Raw genomic sequence first — 20,513 nt, forward strand, 5'->3', positions numbered from 1 at the left:
GCAGCAGGAGGATGTTAATATTTATATTGCACATCCCAAGTTATTCCAGCCAGCTGGCAGGAGGAGGAGGAGGGAAGGACAGAGCCATTGTAGTTTGCACCTTGCTTCTTGCATTTTCCAGCCTCCTGCTTGCTGCTGGTGTCTCCTGACACTCTCGGTGTCCCTTGGGGAGTTGTTTGCAGTTTTGGTTTCAGTGCTGGCTGCGGATTATGCAGGGAGGGAAAATAAACAATTATGCCACCCCTCAGTGCACACAAACACACTGCCAGGAGCCGACTGCACTGTGGGTAAAATGACTCCAAAATTGTGTGTAATGAGTAGGAAAAGATTAGAGACAGCTCTTGCTATGCTGAAAATTGACATTAGTGAAGGGGGAGGAAAAGGGAAAAAAAAAAAAAAAATTAAACCCCCTCTTTCCTAGTCAGCCTGGGAGGTCTAACTCCTGCTGCAAAATAAATAAATAACGCCCAAAATAAAGGCAGCTCGTGGTGGTGGTGGCTTCCCCAATGAGCTATCCCCGTGGCCAGAAGGCTCCTGAGCATAATGCAAAATTAAATTACAAAAACCTGGCTGGAGAATTGCGACGGAGGAGCCATTTGGCAGGGGTTGGTTTGGGCGAGCCGGCGGTGACCCACGGCGGGGAGACGTCAGGCGTGAAATTCCCTGGAAATGAGCACCAGGGTGCTGGGCTCGCAGGGGGGCTGGGCACCAGCAAACCCCAATCCCCCCCGTGGAACCCTGCTGGGGCTCCTGCTTTACTGCCCACCTATTTATCCTGCAAATAAAATAAATACCCAGCCCTTCGGCAGGGCTCAGCTGCAGGCTGGCCCTGGGGTGGATGGGTGTCTTGGCCGTGCTGTCCATGTCCCATCTGTGTCCCACCGGGCTGGTGGGGCAGGGAGGGCTCTGGGCACCAGGATTTACCCCCGGGAGGTGGGGACACCTCCAGCAGGCTGCGTGGCCCTGTGGGTGGCACTGAGGAGGGGTCAGAGCTCGGTGGGCACTGCCCACCCTGCTGCAGAGCCGGCTCTGCTCTGCTGGTGCCAGCTCTGCGTCGCCCACGAGCCCCAGGCTGGTTTGGGGTCCCCTCGTTCCATCCCTGCCATGGACAGGGACCCCTCGCTGGGGCTGAGCTTTGGCTCAGTACAGGAATTCTGGGCTGCAGCACCGTGGGGACCCTTTGGCAGTCGGGGAGGAGATGCTCCCCAGCAGGGTTTGCAGCCAGGGCTGGGACACCGAGGCCGCCTCCAGCCCCTGGAGCAGCAGCAGCTCCAGCAGCCCTGCTGAAGGGCTGGGGGTGATGCTGTTGAGGCAGGGATGGGTGAGATGACTCTCACCACTTCAGAAGGCAAAATGAGCATTTATTCAAAAGCACTTCTCTCTTTTTTATATATTTATATATATATATATTATATAAATAAATATTTATAAAATATATATTTATTTTTTAAATAAAAAGCACTCTTTATAATGCTTTTTATTCAAAAAGCACCTCTCTCTATATTGAAAAGAACCTCTCTCTTTTATATATATATATAAAATATAAATAAATACATATAAAATATATATTTATTTTTTTAAATAAAAGGCACTCTTTTATAATGCTTTTTATTCAAAAAGCACCTCTCTCTGTATTGAAAAGCACTTCTCTCTTTTATAATGTCCATCTTGGTGAACATTTAATTCCATTGGTCTTACAGTAAAACCATTTCACCCGATTGGTGCACTGGGCTTAGGTCAGTGTGGTGGAACATATCCATAAACAATAGATTATAAACAATATAATCTGTAAACAATATGAACAGAAAACAAAATAATAGATTGTTTACATTGTTTACATTTACCTTCCTCCCAGACTTTCCCCAGGCTTAGCCTGGCAGAAATCTTTCTCTTTTTTCCTCTGACTGAGCTGAGAACATCCGCACTGGGTGTGCAAAGGAAGGCAGCGCTTGGTTCTACTGAATGCCCAATTTTGGGGTTTCATCAGTTATTTATCAGGATGCCAAGGCTGCTGGGACACTGCAGGACATTCCCAGCTGTGTGCAGAGGTGCAGGGCTGATCCCAAAAAATCCACGGGCACAGAAACCCTTCCCTGGCACCTGGGACACAAAATCCTGCCCTGGTCTCACCCGGGCAGCCCGAGGGAGGTTTGGAGCTGGGAGAGAGCAGCGAGTTCCCCCAATTTCTGTGCTCCTCCCTCCTCTGCCCTGCTCAAACAATTAGTGCTGCTCTTCTCTGCACTTCACCTGAGTAAAATATATACCCGTGGCAGGAGTGAAAAATGTATTGCTAATTACACAATTATTTTATTATGTAGCACTAGTAAAAAATGTCTAGTAAAGAATTAATTCGGTTAAAATAATTTGAATCGAGCAATTATTTTCTTAACACTAGAATTAGCTGAAAGTACTTCAAGTGGTTTATTACTGGCACTACATAATAAAATAATTGTATAATTAGTAATAAATTTGTCACCTCTTTTGAGTCTTTTTCTTTGCTCAGGACAAAGGGAAAGGTTGGAGTTTTGTTTGGTTCTCAATCCTCACTGTCTCTGATGGGATTTATGTTTATTCCCAATTAGAGGGAATAAATTGTTCTTCCTTTTGTCAGCATTTGATACCTCTTAAATAACATGAAATTTCTTTTCTTGGGTGTTTGGGCAATGACCTTGGAAATGAAATGGAGAGATCCTATCAGTGCCTGTGGTACTAATATTTATTTATATATATATTTGTTTGTATATATATATGAAATAGAAAAGAATGTTTCCCAAAGAGTTAATTGCTTAATTGTGTTGATGTTAATGCTTAGCACTAAAATGAAGGTTGAATGACAAAGGGGCCTTGGCTGGGATCTCTTTCTTGCCCAGAAATGAGTTTTTTCTCGAGGGATAGAAGGATTTTAGATGAATAAAAGTGTCTCAGTGCTCCCAGACTGTTCCTGTTGCAGGTACATAAATGCAGCTCCTCAATTTTCTCTGCACTGGTATTTAATGGCCAGAAAAAAATGAGGCAAACGGGGAGGGTCCAAGCAAAAAAAACCCCAAATGATGGAGGGGGTTGGAAGAGAGATGAGGGATGGACGCCTGCAGTGTGTGAGGACAAACCCACTGCAAACCCTGCTGCAGTTTGGGGTGAGCCTGAAGGAGAGCAGCCATGGGGCAGGGTGCTGCGAGGGGCAGCGACATGAAATTAATGGGGAGGGAGGGCCAGCCCGGCTGAGTTCTGAGGGAATTCTCATCTCTTTGGCTGTGCAAATGCCCCTGGAGAAGCAGATTTATTGTTGGGGGTTTCTGAATGGGAGCTTTCAAAAGCACTGTGGAAGAAACGGTCCTGTGTGAACAAAGAGGTGGGCTAGATGAGCCTAATAACTATTTTTCATTTCTTGTATTTTGATTTAATACTTCTAGATATAATTCTATGTAACAAAATATATATATATTCAAGAGTGCCTGTTCCCATTACAAACTGTATCCATTAGAAACTATATCATCTCATAGAAATTCTTCTGCCTTCCATTTTCCTCTTTTATTTAAATCACCTTTGGGGCTGATATTTTCAATGTACTGTCTTTACACAGTGGAGTTGTTCTTATTAATTTTGAGCAAAATGCCTTAAACAAATTTTAATGGAGGAAGAGCCGAGTGCTGTTCCCCATCCCTCTCCACACACATTTTTATGAAGATCTGGAAAAGCTCTGCTGCCCTTAGGTGCATTTTATTCACATCACATGAATTGTGGGAGAGGTCCAGGGTAGTAAGTGTGGAACTGGGCAGTGCAGACGTAGCCAGGCGGATTCCCCAGGCTGTGGGAATGTTTGTGGGCTGGGGAGGCAGGGGTGGGTCATCCCCAGGGCACCTGGTGTGCACTGAGCACTGCAGCCCTGGGAAGTGTCCGGAGTGGATTTCCAGAGGGGAGGTCCCACATCTGGACAGGTGTGGGAGCATCCTGCAGGCTGGAGAGGGACTTACCCAAGGGCATGGAGTGATGGCACAGGGGGAATGCCCTTAACCTGGAGCAGGGAGATGTAGATGGGCTGTCAGGAGGAAATTCTTCCCTGTGAGGGTGCTGAGACCCTGGCACAGGTTCCCAGAGCAGCTGTGGCTGCCCCACCCCTGGATGTGTCCAAGGCTGGGGCACTGGGGAGCTGTGACTCCAGACTGTGTGTCCATCCCCAGCCATGCTGACCCTGTCTCTGTCCATCCCCAGCCATGCTGACCCTGTCTCTGTCCATCCCCAGCCATGCTGACCCTGTCTGTGTCCATCCCCAGCCATGCTGACCCTCTCTGTGTCCATCCCCAGCCATGCTGACCCTGTCTGTGTCCATCCCCAGCCATGCTGACCCTCTCTGTGTCCATCCCCAGCCATGCTGACCATCTCTGTGTCCATCCCCAGCCATGCTGACCCTCTCTGTGTCCATCCCCAGCCATGCTGACCCTGTGTCCATCCCCAGCCATGCTGACCATCTCTGTGTCCATCCCCAGCCATGCTGACCCTCTCTGTGTCCATCCCCAGCCATCTCTGACCATCTCTGTGTCCATCCCCAGCCATGCTGACCCTCTCTGTGTCCATCCCCAGCCATGCTGACCCTGTCTGTGTCCATCCCCAGCCATGCTGACCCTGTCTGTGTCCATCCCCAGCCATGCTGACCCTGTCTGTGTCCATCCCCAGCCATCTCTGACCATCTCTGTGTCCATCCCCAGCCATGCTGACCCTGTCTGTGTCCATCCCCAGCCATGCTGACCCTCTGTGTCCATCCCCAGCCATCTCTAACCCTCTCTGTGTCCATCCCCAGCCATGCTGACCCTCTCTCTGTCCATCCCCAGACATGTACGACCAGGTGCTGAAGTTTGGGGCCTACATCGTGGACGGCCTGCGCGAGTACCGGCAGCCGGTGCTGATCTACATCCCGCCGCAGGGCGAGCTGCGCGGCGGCTCCTGGGTGGTCATCGACCCCACCATCAACCCCCGGCACATGGAGATGTACGCCGACAGGGACAGCAGGTGGGACCTCTGCCTCAGCCACGCCTGGGGTCACACAGTCACAGAATAGTGAGGTTGGAAGAAACCTCTGAGATCACCAAGTCCAACCCATGCCCTCACACCTCAACTAGACCACAGCCCCACGTGCCATGTCCAGCCTTTTTTAAACACACCCAGAGATGGTGATTCCACCACCTTCCTGGGAAGACAGCTCCAGTACTTTATTATTCTTTGGGTGAAATTTTTTTACCCAATATCCAACCTTTACCTTCCCTGCCGTAGCTGAGGCTGTGCGCTCTGGTTCTGTCAGTGCTGCCTGGTGGAAGAGACCGACCCCACCTGTCTGCAACTTCCCTTCAGGAGTTGTGGAGAGCAATGAGGGCACCTCTGCGCCTCCTCTTCTCCAGGCTGAACAGCCCCAGCTCCTTCTAATGTTCCTCAAAGGGCTGAACAACCTAGGCTGAACAAACCCAGCTCCTTCAGACGTTCCTCACAGGGTTTGTGCTCCCAGCCCCTCACCAGCCTCGTTGCCCCCTCTGGATGTGCTCAAGCATCTCAAGGTCCTTCCCAAACTGAGGGGCCAGAGCTGGACACAGCCCTCGAGGTGTGCCCTCGCCAGTGCTGAGTGCAGGAGCAGAATGAGCTCCCTGCTCCTGCTGGCCACACCATTCCTGACCCAGGCCAGGAGCCCACCAAGGCACACTGTTGGCTCATATGCTCCCCATGGCCTGGGACAGTTTGTTCCCGTGGGGTTGGACATGTGGGACCTCATCTGCGTTTTCAGCCTGGACAAACCAGAGCTACAACCCCTCCCTCTGCTCCCTGTTCTCCTTTCACACGCCTTCCAGCAGGTGCTGGGCCACTCCATTTTGTGGCTGCTGACACAGTCAGGTGCAAGAGGTGCCTTTCTGCTTGCTTGCAGAGGAGGGATCCTGGAGCCCGAGGGGACGGTGGAGATCCGCTTCCGCAGGAAGGACCTGGTGAAGACCATGCGCAGGGTGGACCCGGTGTACATCCAGCTGGCCGAGCGCCTGGGTACGTGGGACACCCGTGGGGCACTGCGGCCTGGGCACCCCTCAGGGGGCGTTTGGTCACAGCCATTTCCATTTTTATTTACTCTTGTCTGACTTGGGAAGAAAACCAGGTGAGACCACGGCACGTGCGTACACGTGAGATGACACTCGCGTGCTCAGCGTACCCAGGGTGTGTTATATTGTGGGTTTTTGAGCTGATTTCTCTTTTTTGTTATATTTTATTGACTGGATCTCACAACAGACCCTCGCTGCAGATGCCTGGGTCTAATTTCCAGCTCAGCAATTGCTCAGCTCACTGAAGGTTTGTGGGCCAAGCCTTCAGCGGGCATCATTTCATGTAACGAAGGGTTTGATCAAAGACATTTTGGGCTGCTGGGCTGTCACTGGGTGTCTGGGGTAGTTTGCAGTAATGATACCCGTGTGCTCTTCAGTTCCAAGGGAATCAGGAGTGTTGTCCATGTCTCTGTAAACAGGGCAGAGCTCACTGCTGGCACAACCAGGGTTGTTGTTTCCACTCTGAGTGATCCCAGCACTCAACATCCCAAAATGCAGAGTGTTCAGCAAAATGCACTTAATATCAGATATGTTCTCTCTCGGGGGAATAGGCTTTTTAAATAGTCCTTTACTGGCTCTTACTATGAGAGTATAATCTTACAGAGCCTCCTTTTACCTCCAAAATTGACTACATTTCAGTGGAGGGAGAAGCGTGCCATGTGGGTATGGCTTGAATTTATAAAGCCTTTTGGGAACCTTCAGGAGGAAAAGTGTTCTGCAAATGACTGATAAATCCTGGCTATTGCTGCAGTTACATTTTATTATTTGTTTGGGTTTTTTTAATTTATGGCAGGGCAACAATTTATACACAAAACAACCCTCCTGATACACCTCGGGAAGAGAATAACGGGTGAAGGGTGAGGGGGTGCCCTGGGATAGTGACGGGTGTCCCTGCCCATGGCAGGGAGTGGAATGAAATGATCTTTAAAATCCTTTTCAACTCAAACCATCCTATTATTCCATGACTTAAATCCCAGTTTGAAAGTCTGCAGCTGCAGCAAGGAAGTTATTTTCAGCAGTCCTCACTTTGGGCCTCTGTCAGACTTGACAGTGTCCCTGTAGGAGCAAAGGGACAGTGGCCACCCCAAATCATGGGGACCCGGCCCTCTGTGGGTACAGGACACCTGCAGGGTGCCCCTGAATCCTGTGGGAAAATTAAAAAAAACCCACAAGGGGAAAGATGGGATGGAGTTCTCTGCCAACAGCCTCACAGACCCGTGTGAGGAGCCTAGTCAGGGCTTTTTCCCCTCCTCTTCCTCTACAGGGTAATTACTCCCAGCAAACTCCATACACTTTAATTAAAATGACTGCAACACAAGAGCAAGTCACTTACAACTGTACATAGGGAGAGCTCTAAAAGCTTCAGTCACTGATAAGCATCTCCCCGAGATGGATCGTAATTGCTCCCAGCACCATCATTGCTGCTGTTTTGCCACTAATTCCACACCAGAGCAGGAAAGCCAAGATTGCAGGACACACTGAATTGCATAATTTTTTTTTTTTTATATTTTTTTCTTTTTTTCTTTTTTTTTTTTTTTTTGCCGGTTTTCTTTCTGGCCAATTTAAAATTTGTCAAAGTCGGTCTTCTTCTGGATCACTGCCCTTTGATATTTCGCGCACTCCATTTGCCACAAACAAGCCGCAGGGCCGCAGTTCATGCTGACTCCAGCAGAAGCAGAGAAAGCTCCATTTATCTTACACTGCCTGCTGAATTCTTACTCATTAGCTGGGGGTTCAGTGCCTCTCTTTAACCCCTGAGTGGCTGTCATCCCTCCCCGGGCTGCACCACGAGATGCTCTCCCTCTCTCCCCAGCAGCCCACGCCGGGGCTGGCCGGGGAGTGGGAGAGCAGGGGAGGCTGGCACATATCGAATCATTTGACATAAATCTGTTCATTATCAATTCTGCAGCACGATTGCTGAAATGTTGATTAGCCCCCGTGGTTTATTAAAGTGTCACTCAAGAGCTGAGTGCAGGGGGAGAGAGGGGTGGCCCTTCTCCTGCCCCAGAGCACATTCCCACATGGAATTGGGGTGCAGGGATCACCCAGAAGTGTGGGAACGGGGCAGGCTGCGAGCCTTGGGCCAGAGTTTAAAATGCAGAGACTCAATTTTATTTATTTATTACAATTGGACTAGAACATGCAGGAGTGGAGTGAAAATCAGCCTCATCGTACAGATTCCGTGCCTTGTGTCAGAGGTGCAAAAACGAGGTGGAATATGGGTGAAAGGAATGGCAGAATGGCTGCAGTTACAGCAGGACTGGCTATTGCATTTCCATGGTTTTTGTAGGAAAAAGGCAGCATCCAGTCATCACCTGATGCACATGGTGATAGTGGGAATGTCCTCCTTGCTGATGCTGTGTGCTGAATGCACCTCTAATTGTACTTATTTCACTTGTTAAATTTCCTAGGGCAGTCAATCTGTGCTGCTGGGCCTTGGTTCACACCTAACTTGGCTAAAGAGCATCCAAAATTGTCTTTAAAATTCCAAATAATGAGTGAACACTCAATTATGCATCACTCAGCTCCACTTCAGCACAGCAGTTCCTCTCTGAAAATAACATTTTGGGGTGCAGGATCAGAACTGACCCCCACTGCCAGTTTTTCAGGAAAACCTGGGAGAGACACTGCTCTTCTGATTCCCTCTCTCGTGGGGTGTTGGATGAACACGGGTTGTCACTTTGTTTTGTGGGTGATGCTGGTTGCAGTAGCTGCTTCCCTGTGCAGGTGCTGCTGCATTTAAATTGGTGTTAATTCACCATCACAAAGCTCCCAGAGCAAGTCCTGCTTCCTCTCAGCTCCTCCGTGGCACTGGGATATCCTCCCAGGAGGGCTGGGGGCAGGAATTTTTTGGAATTATGTCGCTGCCACACTTCACCTGCTGAGAAATGAGACCTCAGGAGCAGAGAGAGGGAAGGGCCAGGGGGGGAGTCCCAGGGATTCTGCACAAGGATATTTGCAGCCTGTGCCACGAGCTGGTGTGACCTTCACTGGCTGTTCATGCTGCACCTTTCTGACATAAATCCTGCTGAATATTTAGTGAAGCAATTACAGCCTGTCTCATTTAAAGAAACAAGAGACAATCCAAAAATGCCTGTGTCTCCAGGGACATGAGTGGCTCCCTGTGACCTTCCCTCTCCCCTCTGGAGCAGCTCCCTCCAGCCGGGCTGGGGGAGTTGCCTGGGCAGCCCGGACACCTTTGGCATTTTTGCTGCCTTTGCTGAGTTTTGTGGAATCCCAGGATGGTTGGGATTAGGAGGAACCCTAAAGCTCATCAGGGACAGCTTCCATTATCCCAGAGTGCTCCCAGCCCTGTCCAGCCTGGCCTTGGGCACTGCCAGGGATCCAGGGGCAGCCCCAGCTGCTCTGGGCACCCTGTGCCAGGGCTTACACCCTCCAAGAGAGAATGAATTCATGTCTGGCAGCTGCTTTGCTGGAGGCAGAAGGAGAGGAGGTGAGGTTCAGGTGGGAGGCTGTTGTTGCAGGTGTGGGACCCTGGAGCTGCTCCTCTCCCAGGACATCTTTTCAACTTGGCTAAGGCAGTTGTGTTGCTGCTTTAAAAAGAGAAGAAAGCCTGTGGTGCTGGGGTGTTCCCTGCCGTGGGTGGGCTCTGGGGGTGCTGGGAACAGAAGGAAGAGGTTTCCCAGCCCCTTCCCATCCTGCGTGGTGGTGTGGAGGCTGCAGGGGAAGCTGCAGTCCAAGAGAAGCGGGTGGCATTTGCTGGCACTCGGGAGCCTGCCCTGTGCCCCCTGGCAGGGCAGGGGGCACACAGTTCCTGGTGCTGCCCCAGCTGCGTGCCAGGCTCTGTGCTCATGGATCAGGGCTGTCTCGGAGTGCTGCTCCTTTTGTTTCCCTATTGATTAGCAGCCAATCCATACCTAGAGGTCTATAATGTTCCTATGATTTAAACTTTAACAGTTTCATTAACTGTCAAGTACCTCTAGAGCAAAGGAATCCCATATTTTAACTCCCCTCTCCTTGCCAGGATAAGATTTGTGGAAGAAGACTTCTCTTTTTCTTTTTTTTTTTAAATTTTATTTTATTTTATTTTATTTCCTTGAGAAATAAATAAATAAAGCCCAGGCTTTCTGAAAAACCCTGAGGCCTCGAGATCTGACTAGGAAAGAAAGAAAACCATTCCAAGATATTTAATTGTACAGGGGGCTTACGGGATTGATCGAGAGCTTAGCTTTTTACAATAGTCCAGTGAATAAGAAATGCTCCTGACAAACGATCGATGATGGGATAATCACTCTTTATCCCCCCTCCTCATTGTTACCTTCTTTCTTCCAGGAGAACAGGGTTCAGAAGTCAAAAATCTTTATAGACGCTGCTTTTAAATTAAGCAGAAAATAGACATTGACATATTTGTTAATCTCACCTAAATCATTACTGGGCCTGGCTGGGTGGACTCGGTGGCAGGGGCCGGAATTCACCAGCGGGGCTGCCTCAAGTGCTTGTGTTGCCATTAAAAGCAGGGAGCCTGGGAGTTCAACGTGGATAAATACAGATAATTTTTTATTCTGAAGGTTATAAGGGGAGCTTCTCTTAATTAAAACCTTCTTACTCGCATCTGAAGGGTTAGGGTAACATTTATATTGGTAGGCACAGAAAAAAAAAAAAACATTCCTTCCCTGGGAAGGATCTTTGGAAAAATACATGTGCCTTGGAAAAATGCATGTATGGGGTGTGTGAGCACCGAGCTCAGGGGCTGGGGAGCTCTCCCCTTTGGACCAGCAGCCTTGGATTGCCCTGTCTGTGGGAATGAGGCGTGCAAGGAGCAGCAGCATCCTGCCGTGGAGCCCCCAGGATGCTGCCTCAGCTCCCAGCTGTGGTTTAGGGGCTTCCTGAGCACAGATTAATATCTGATCTTCATGCTCAGGAGCCTGTGCTGGAATCTCCTTGCATGAATTTGTCCGATCACCCTCTGTGGGCCCCTTTGGGCCCAGTGACAGTGAATTCCAGCCTTGGGTTCTGTCCCTGGTCCCCCTTGGGGTTTCTGTAAAGCTTCTGCAGTGGTTTAAGGTGGGTTTGTTGGCCTGGGGCTGCTTTGGCTTCCTGCAGTGATTGCAGAGCCCCTGGGGTGGGCTCTGGCAGGCAGCAGCCTACAGGAGTGGTGAAGCTGCTGTGCCACAGTCTGTGTTTCCTGCCGAATGAACAGCAGTGCTGGGACATTATTCTCTTTTAGAAGTAAGTCCTGTAAATGTCACTTAATAGACGGCTCAGATCGTTGGCATTTAAATGGAACAGAGTTTGAAAACACCCTCGGAGCCCTTTTCTGAGTCTCTGGGGCACAAAGTCTGGGCTGGACCAGAGATTTGCTGGGCACTGCTGGGAGCTGATGCTCTGGGGTTTGTCCTTTGGCTTCTCCAAGCTCTGGAGCTGCACTCCTGATTTTCCCTGGGGTCTGAGCTGTGTGTGGTTCCAGGCACCCCTGATTTTCCCCCTGACCTCGGTGTGCTTGCAGGCACCCCCGAGCTGAGCCCGGCGGACAGGAAGGAGCTGGAGGCCAAGCTGAAGGAGCGGGAGGAGTTCCTGGCCCCCATGTACCAGCAGGTGGCCATGCAGTTCGCTGACCTGCACGACACGCCCGGCAGGATGCAGGAGAAAGGGGCCATCACCGTGAGTGTCCGGGGCTGGGGCTGCAGGCAGGGCTGCAGGAAGAGCTGCAGGAAGAGCTGCAGGCAGGGCTGCCATGCTCCTGCAGGGCTGCAGGCAGAGCTGCCATGCTCCTGCAGGGCTGCCAGGCTCCTGCAGAGCTGCAGGCAGAGCTGCCATGCTCCTGCAGGGCTGCCAGGCTCCTGCAGAGCTGCAGGCAGAGCTGCCATGCTCCTGCAGGGCTGCCAGGCTCCTGCAGAGCTGCAGGCAGAGCTGCCATGCTCCTGCAGGGCTGCAGGCAGAGCTGCCATGCTCCTGCAGGGCTGCCAGGCTCCTGCAGAGCTGCAAGCAGGGCTGCCATGCTCCTGCAGAGCTGCCATGCTCCTGCAGGGCTGCCAGGCTCCTGCAGGGCTGCAGGCAGAGCTGCCGTGCTCCTGCAGGGCTGCCAGGCTCCTGCAGGGCTGCCAGGCTCCTGCAGGGCTGCCATGCTCCTGCAGGGCTGCAGGCAGGGCTGCCATGCTCCTGCAGGGCTGCCAGGCTCCTGCAGAGCTGCCATGCTCCTGCAGGGCTGCAGGCAGGGCTGCCAGGCTCCTGCAGGGCTGCCAGGCTCCTGCAGGGCTGCCATGCTCCTGCAGGGCTGCAGGCAGGGCTGCCATGCTCCTGCAGGGCTGCCAGGCTCCTGCAGAGCTGCCATGCTCCTGCAGGGCTGCAGGCAGGGCTGCCAGGCTCCTGCAGGGCTGCCAGGCTCCTGCAGAGCTGCAGGCAGAGCTGCAGGCAGGGCTGCCAGGCTCCTGCAGGGCTGCCATGCTCCTGCAGGGCTGCAGGCAGAGCTGCCATGCTCCTGCAGGGCTGCCAGGCTCCTGCAGAGCTGCAGGCAGAGCTGCCATGCTCCTGCAGGGCTGCAGGCAGGGCTGCCATGCTCCTGCAGGGCTGCCATGCTCCTGCAGAGCTGCAGGCAGAGCTGCCAGGCTCCTGCAGGGCTGCCATGCTCCTGCAGGGCTGCCAGGCTCCTGCAGAGCTGCAGGCAGAGCTGCAGGCAGAGCTGCCATGCTCCTGCAGGGCTGCAGGCAGGGCTGCCAGGCTCCTGCAGGGCTGCAGGCAGAGCTGCCAGGCTCCTGCAGGGCTGCCAGGCTCCTGCAGGGCTGCCATGCTCCTGCAGGGCTGCAGGCAGAGCTGCCATGCTCCTGCAGGGCTGCCATGCTCCTGCAGGGCTGCCAGGCTCCTGCAGGGCTCCTGGTGCCCCGCCGTGACGGGCAGCAGGGCGGGTGCCACCTGGGGTTGATCGGGGGGCCGGGGTGGCCGCCCCTGCCCTGCCTCACTCCTTGTCCTGCCCCAGGACGTGCTGGACTGGAAAACCTCGCGCACCTTCTTCTACTGGCGGCTGCGGCGGCTGCTGCTGGAGGAGGTGGTGAAGGGCAAGATCCACGAGGCCAACCCCGAGCTGACGGACGGGCAGATCCAGGCCATGCTGCGCCGCTGGTTCGTCGAGGTGGAGGGCACGGTCAAGGTCAGTCGGGGCCCTGGCACCCACCTGGGCCACCCCTGGCCGGGGCATGGCCAGAGGCACCGGGGGCATTCCTCGGGAATTGTGCTCAGCTGCAGGCTCTGAGCAAGGGCAGGCTCTGGAGCTGCTCTCGGCTTGGTCTCTCACAAGCCTCCAATCTCAGTATTTTATTTATATTTTATTTTATTTTATTTTATTTTATTTTATTTTATTTTATTTTATTTATTTTATTTATTTTATTTTATTTCATTTTATTTCATTTTATTTCATTTTATTTCATTTTATTTTATTTCATTTTATTTAATTTTATTTTTTTATTTATTTTATTATTTTTATTTATTTATTTATTTATTTAGTTATTTTTTATTTTATTTTATTTTTCTGTTCTATTTTATTCTACTCCATTCTATATTTTATTCTATTTTATTCTGGTTTATTCCATATTTCATTCCATATTTTATTCTATATTTTATTCAATATTTAGTCCATATTTTATTCCATTTTTATTCTATATTTTATTCTATTTTATTCTGTATTCTATTTTATTCTATTCTGATTTATTTCATTAATTTTATTTATATTGCTTAATTTTATGTATCTATTTCATTTTACTTTGTTACTGTATTATTTAATTTTCTTTATTTTGTTTATTTCTTTAATTTTATTATACTTTATGCTACTTTATTTTACTTTGTTACTTTATTTATCTTACTTTATTTGTTACTTTATTTTACTTTATTTTACTTTATTTTATTTTATCTTATTTTATTTTACTTTATTTTATTTTACTTTATGATACCTTATTTTACTTTATTTATTTTACTTTATTTTACTTTATTTTTTTTTTAATTCTGTTTTATTTCAGTGTTTTATTTTTTAATTCTATTTTTTTTTTATTCTGTTTTTGAAGTCCCCAGCACCCAGGGGTTCCAGGGAAGGGGGGAATGTTCTCTGGAGGGCAGCAGCCGTTCCAAGGTAGAGCCTGAGCTCTCCAAAAGCAGGCAGCTCGTTAGCTAATACATTACACCAATCAAGGAGAGTTATCTTAAGCCACAATTAATCTGCTCCCTGGCATATGTTGATAGGGAAGCATCATGCTGTTTCTTAATTAAAAGCAAACGGATTAAAAATGATTAATAAGAGTATTAAATATTCTCCTAAACGAAAAGCTTTGGGATTCTTGGGTAAATGGAGCTTTACACAGGTCTGGGGCTGGGCTTCCCCCCTTCCTGGAACCTTCCTTTGTATGCAGGGGGTGCTGCTGCCTGCCAGGCCACAGGCAGGGAGCAAAACTCCCACTCCCAAGTCGTAATAAGGAGAAAAACAATGAAATAAGCAAAATCTTGAAGTGACATCACCGGCCTGAGACAATCAGAGACATTGTGTGGAAGGAAATAAAATAATCCTGGGGTTTCTCAAGTGTGTCAGGGGCTGGGATGGGCTCTGAAAGCAAAATTCCTCCCTGGGAGAGGTTCCCGGAGGAGCTGGGGCTGCCCCTGGATCCCTGGCAGAGCCCCAGGCCGGGCTGGGAGCAGCTGGGACACGGGGAGGTGTCCCTGCCACGAGGGGACAGCCAGGGAACAGCAGGAGAGGGAGGTCCGGGCTGGATATTGGGAAAAGTCCTCCTTGGGAAAGGAAATTTCTCCATGGGAAGGGCAATTCCTCCATGGGAAAGGAAATTTCTCCATGAGAAGGGCAATTCCTCCTTGGGAAAGGAAATTTCTCCTTGGGAAAGGAAATTTCTCCATGAGAAGGGCAATTCCTCCTTGGGAAAGGAAATTTCTCCATAGGAAGGGCAATTCCTGCATGGGAAGGGAAATTTCTCCATAGGAAGGGCAATTCCTGCATGAGAAGGGCAATTTCTCCATGGGAAGGGCAATTCCTCCTTGGGAAAGGAAATTTATCCATGGGAAGGGCAATTCCTCCACGGGAAAGGAAATTCCTCCATGAGAAGGGCAATTCCTCCTTGGGAAAGGAAATTTCTCCATAGGAAGGGCAATTCCTGCATGGGAAGGGCAATTCCTCCATGGGAAGGGCAATTCCTCCATGGGAAGGGCAATTCCTTCTTGGGAAAGGAAATTTCTCCATAGGAAGGGCAATTTCTCCATGGGAAGGGCAATTCCTCCATGGGAAGGGCAATTCCTCCATGGGAAGGGCAATTCCTCCATGGGAAGGGCAATTCCTCCTTGGGAAAGGAAATTCCTCCATGGGAAGGGCAATTCCTCCACGGGAAAGGAAATTCCTCCATGGGAAGGGCAATTCCTCCTTGGGAAGGGCTGCCCAGCCCTGGCACAGCCGCCCAGGGCAGGGCTGAGTGCCCATCCCTGGAGGCCCTGGGGGACAGGGTCAGTGGTGGCCTTGGCACGCTGGGGCATGGTTGAACTCGATGATCCCAGAGGTTTTTCCAGCCCTGGTGACTCCGTGACTCCCTGCCCAGGAGGTGCCACCACGGTGTCACCGCCCCCAGCTCATTGTCATTCTGCCTTTGGCTTGGTTAGTGATAACAGAGAAGGATAGTGCACCTTTAAATGAGGAGCTTTGTGTTTAATTACCCAAATAAAATGACATAAATATGAATGAGTGCTAATGGCAGTACTTGCTTTTCCGGAAACCATTAACAAAACGATTCTTAAATGATTTGTAAAGAAAATGAGAGGAGAGGAGAGAAGGCTGTTAGGGGTTCACACACTCCTGAGTTATTACACAGCCGACTGTCTAGCAAATATCAGGTGAAATGATCGTGTGAAAGGCAAAAAGGGGGCTGAGGGTTCCAGACACTCCGACCTGCTCGGCCCTGCCCACGGGGCTGTTCCACCAGAATTTGGGGAGCTGATAACCAGGGCAATGGGATTTATCTGGGACAGCTCCTGGGATTGATGCAGCTCGTTCCCTGCAGCACTGACCAAGCACCTCCTTGGTCCCCTTCCATCTCATTTACGGCAGGATGCAAAAGCAATGGGTAGTGCTTGGCCTTGTGCTGATTGTTAGGTGTGTTGGTGGGGATGCCCAGCCAGATGTGCCACCACAGCTGCCAGTCCAGGAGCCGTGGGGTAAATGTGGGGCGTGGGCAGGGCTGGGGTGCAGGCTGAGCTGTGGCATTTTGGCAGGCCTACCTGTGGGACAGCAACAAGGACCTGGTGGAGTGGCTGGAGAAGCAGCTGACGGAGGAGGAGGGCGTTCGCTCGGTGGTGGAGGAGAACATCAAGTACATCTCCAGGGATTACGTGCTCAAGCAGATCCGGAGGTGAGCCAGGGAGGGCACGCGGGGGGATCAGGGATGGCTCCAGAGCTGCTCCCTCTCCGTGGGGCACACAGGATTCCAGTCCCTGTGTGACCCCAGCCCAGCAGTGTCCTGGGGAAGTGTCCAGCACAGCCCCAGCCCCCTGGGGGAAGCTCCGGAGCTGCCTCACTCGCTGCTCTCCGTCCTCTCTGCAGCCTGGTCCAGGCCAACCCCGAGGTTGCCATGGATTCCATCGTGCACATGACCCAGCACATCTCCCCCACGCAGCGAGCCGAGGTCGTGCGGATCCTCTCCACAATGGACTCGCCTTCGTCCACGTAAGAGCCGGGGCTCCTCTGCCCCTGCCCGGGAGGAGCCCGGAGCCGGGACCTGCCCTTGCTCTGCTCGGCCGCGCCGCCGGGGGAGGCTCAGGGAGCGCTGCTGCAGTGACATTTTTATCTTTTCAAATCAGGCTGGCCAGAGGAAGCGTGTCCTTTGGCCAGGGACACGAGGAAAATGTATAAAAACACAAAGCGCCTGCGGAACTGAGTCCCCGCTGTCCTCCTGTACCTTATTTATTGAACAGAGCGGGGCTGGGTGCTCCGGTACCGCGAGGCCTTGGCGTGGCAGGGACGCCCCTGTCCCCCCAGGGACACCCCTGTCCTTGCAGGGACACCCTGCCCTCCTCTCCTCTCCTCCCCTGTGCTGACAAGTGCCAATGTCCCCCTGTCCCCCCGCAGCCCCTGGCTCCGTCAGTGGCGATTTGTGTGTCACCCTCTGTCAGTGGTGATCTGATCTGTGTGTCCCACGTCTGTCTCGTCTCCTAGGTAGAGCAAAACCAGCCTTCAGCTGCTGTGGCGGGGCTGTCCCTGTGCCCCCAGGAGGCTCCCGGGCTGCCCAGGGCTGGGAAGGTTTTTGGGGCGCAGGGTTTTGGGGGATTTGCAGCCCTGTCGCTTTGCCTTTGTGCCCGATTCCTTTAGAGCAGGCTGTGAACTGTGTGAAAGGCCCTTCTGGGAGGAGGCACAAGAGACCAAAGTGCAGCTGCTCAGCATTTCTGCCCTCCCTGCCCTGGTGTTTTCAGGGCTTAAGGCAGGGGCAGCCCCGCTGTGGATCCTCGCTGAGTGTTCATCCCAGAGGCAGGTCCAGGGTGAGGTGAGGAAGGAGAAAGGACAGAGCCAAATCCCCCAGCGGGGCTGCAGAAGGAAATCTCGGTGTGAGGATCCGAGGAGAGCTTTTCTCCATCACCCTGCCCTGCCCCAGAGCTGCCTGTGTGGCTGGGGAGGGGCCACTCTTGCCTGGGAATGGGAAAAAATGTCAGGTTTGGATCTCATTGCAATGGTCAGGAAGAATTGGGTGGCAGCTGCCCAGGTCCCCCCAGATCCCCACCTTCTTTCTACTTGTTTTTTAATGTCAGAGAAGCTCGGAGAAGCTGCAGTGCTGGAGGGAAGCACAGCCCACCCCTCACACAGCTCCTGCTGCAGAGCTGGGCCTGGGCACTCCGGGCTCACCAGTGATGGTCTTGGAAGAATTTCAGATTTTACAGCCCCTCCTTTAGTCCAGCAGGAAGGGCTGTAGGTCAGAAGTATGGCACATCAGAAGGGCTGTTTTATGAGAGAATTAATCCATGATGCTGCCAGTGCCTCTCACCCTTCCCTGTTTCCTCCTGAAGTGCAATGCAGCCCTTCTGCCAGTGCTGCCAGTGACTGGAGGTGCCAGCCCGGGGTCGCTGCTCCCCTGCCTGTGGCCAGCAGAGCTCAGCCACCTGCAGGTCTTGCTTTTTCTTAATAGTTAAGAACCCTAATTTGATTTAAGAGATTTTTTTTTTTCCACTAGAGCCCCCTGAACAAGCCCCAAAGATGCTTTTGCTTACGCCAGGGTGGGCTGCAGCAGGACACACAGACAGAGAATGTGTCAGCCGGGCAGGACCGGGACTTGTGGGGCTGCTCTGCTGTCACCAGGATCCCCCCGTGGTGGTGTCACCAGGGTCCCTTCTGCAGGACATCTGGAGGTGTCCCCGTGCCCACTCTGCCACAGCCTCCCCCCATTTCAGTGTTCCCAGCACCGGCTCACACCCCACTCAATTTGGGGGTAAAGCAGCTCAAAAAAACCTGCTGGGTGACACCGGGGTCTGCAGTGGCCCTGGGGGTCTGGGCCTGCTGGGGCCCTGTGGCAGCAGCACCTGGATGTCCCCAGGTGTGGGGGGTCACCGGGAGGGGGACAGCCCCTGGGTACGAACGGTTCTCGCTGGTGCTGAAGTATTTCACTTACCTCAATTTCTTTTAATAAAAAGAATGAATTCCAGCTCTGTTGCTGCAAGTGGAATCTGTCACCCCTGCCCGGGGGAGCTGAGCTGTGCTTGAGGCCGGGGCACAGAGGGTTCTGTGGAACCCCTCCAGGTCCCAGCTCGCTGTCACCAAGCCTGCTGGTGGCCACTCCCCATTCCCACCCTCCATTGTCACCTCCAGCATCACAGGGAATGTGACAAACAGGGAAAAAACCCCCAAAGCACAGAGGCTGCTGCTGAGGTGGGAGAACTTGGGGACCCCCTTCCCAGGGCTGTTCCGTGGGCAGGGATGGTTGGACTGGAAGATCCTGGAGACCTTTTCCAGCCTCATTCTGTGCCCTGCTCAGTAGGAGCCTGCAGGGAAAGGCCCACCAGGACTTTGGCTAAAGGATGTCCCTGGGAGCTGATCCACAAATACCCTCTGGAGTTCTCCCCATGGAAGGTGAGATTTAAATTTGCCCACCACAACTCCAGCAGTTGCTTTTTCCACGTTTCTCAAACCAGAATCATGATAGTTAAAATTTGGGGGGTGGTGAGGGGACAGACCCTACTGAACTCCAGCATCACGTTTAAAACTCTTTAGCCTAAAATATCTCCATATTAAAATGCCAAGAAAAGCCGTACCAAAGCTGTAAGCTCTCCAAAGCCCAAGATCAAAGTGCCATCATCTTTTAATGTAAACCTTTTGTTGCATCAACAGTCTTAAGAGGGATGAGAGACATCAAAATAAAAACTGAGACAAACTGGGGCTTTGTAGCTGTTTTTTGTTTTAGTCTCTGCTCTCAATTTGGGCCATGAAATAGGTCAGCTCCATTACTGATCAGCCTTCCCACAAATATTTAAAACAAATTGAATTGCACACCCAATACCCATCACAATTACGCCAGGCACAATAACTAAATTAGCAATTCAACAAAATAATTGGAAATGCGATTCTCTCCATTCCAGAGCCTCCCCCGGGGGTTTGGCCGATCTATGGGGGGAAAACTCTGCTTTACTAATTCTGCAGCTAATTAGAGACACACTTGTAAATGAAGTTGTTTGTCTGAAAGTTGAAATTCTTGGCTGTCGTGGGGTTGTGGGGAGAGGATTAACACAACCCTCTGTCCCTCCCTCTGCACACCCCCGTCCCCAGAACACCTCCGAGTGTTTTGCTAAGGTGTGATGCCCATTTGTGGAGGTACTAATTAGCAGCTGTATCATGAATTAATAAAGAATTAATATTCTATTGGGGGGGGAGAGGTAAGATGTCATTTGCTGTTAATCGGCAGCATTAGGAAAACTTGGTGGAAATCACCCTGGTTCTTTCTGTGTGCCCAGGGAGCTGTGCCCATCACCTGGGGCAGCTGGGGACACACAGGTGGCACACGGGAGGGGTGGCACAGGACACAGGTATCACAGGTGAGGGGTGGCACAGCTGTGGGGCTGAACCCAGGGGTTTGATGCTGTGGATGGCAGAACCTCAGCTCCCTGCAGGCCAAAGCAGGGCTGCAGCCCTGGCACAGGTGACAAAAATCAGCCTTTCCTGTCCCCCCACAGCTCCTGGCTGGGGCTGTGCCTGCAATGGGCTCTGCTGGATGTGGGGTCATCAGAATCCCAAAAGGTCATCAGTGGATCCCTAAATCCAGGTGCTTTTCTGGCTTGGACCAGAGGACAAGGAAAATGATGCACTTCCCTGGGAGCTGCAGCTCTGCTCCTCTGCGAGGAACAGAGATTTACTCACCCCTGAAAGCTCTTCCAGCCAAGCCTCACCTGGCACTTGCTCTGCTTTCTGAAGGAAACCTGCTGGGGCAGGGAGGGATGGGGATTCCTGCACGGATCACACCGGGACAAGCA

General features: G+C 51.6%; 1 protein-coding gene across 8 annotated transcripts in view; it reads left to right on the forward strand.

Moving 5' to 3' along the window:
- ACACA (acetyl-CoA carboxylase alpha) overlaps positions 1-18,694 on the forward strand; it is a 102,786-nt gene extending 84,092 nt beyond the window's left edge. For all 8 annotated transcript variants that reach the window (XM_077787580.2, XM_085557206.1, XM_077787581.2 and 5 more), the window contains 6 exons: positions 4,827-5,004; positions 5,906-6,018; positions 11,539-11,693; positions 13,006-13,176; positions 16,281-16,417; positions 16,609-18,694. In XM_077787580.2, coding sequence (XP_077643706.1) covers positions 4,827-5,004; positions 5,906-6,018; positions 11,539-11,693; positions 13,006-13,176; positions 16,281-16,417; positions 16,609-16,735 — 881 coding nt within the window. In that variant the 3' untranslated portion in view covers positions 16,736-18,694. The remainder of the gene's footprint in view (positions 1-4,826; positions 5,005-5,905; positions 6,019-11,538; positions 11,694-13,005; positions 13,177-16,280; positions 16,418-16,608) is intronic.
- The last annotated feature ends 1,819 nt before the right edge of the window (positions 18,695-20,513 follow it).

Source organism: Lonchura striata, chromosome 19 (assembly GCF_050655825.1).
Source record: "Lonchura striata isolate lonStrDom1 chromosome 19, ASM5065582v1, whole genome shotgun sequence".
Lineage (NCBI taxonomy): Eukaryota > Metazoa > Chordata > Aves > Passeriformes > Estrildidae > Lonchura > Lonchura striata.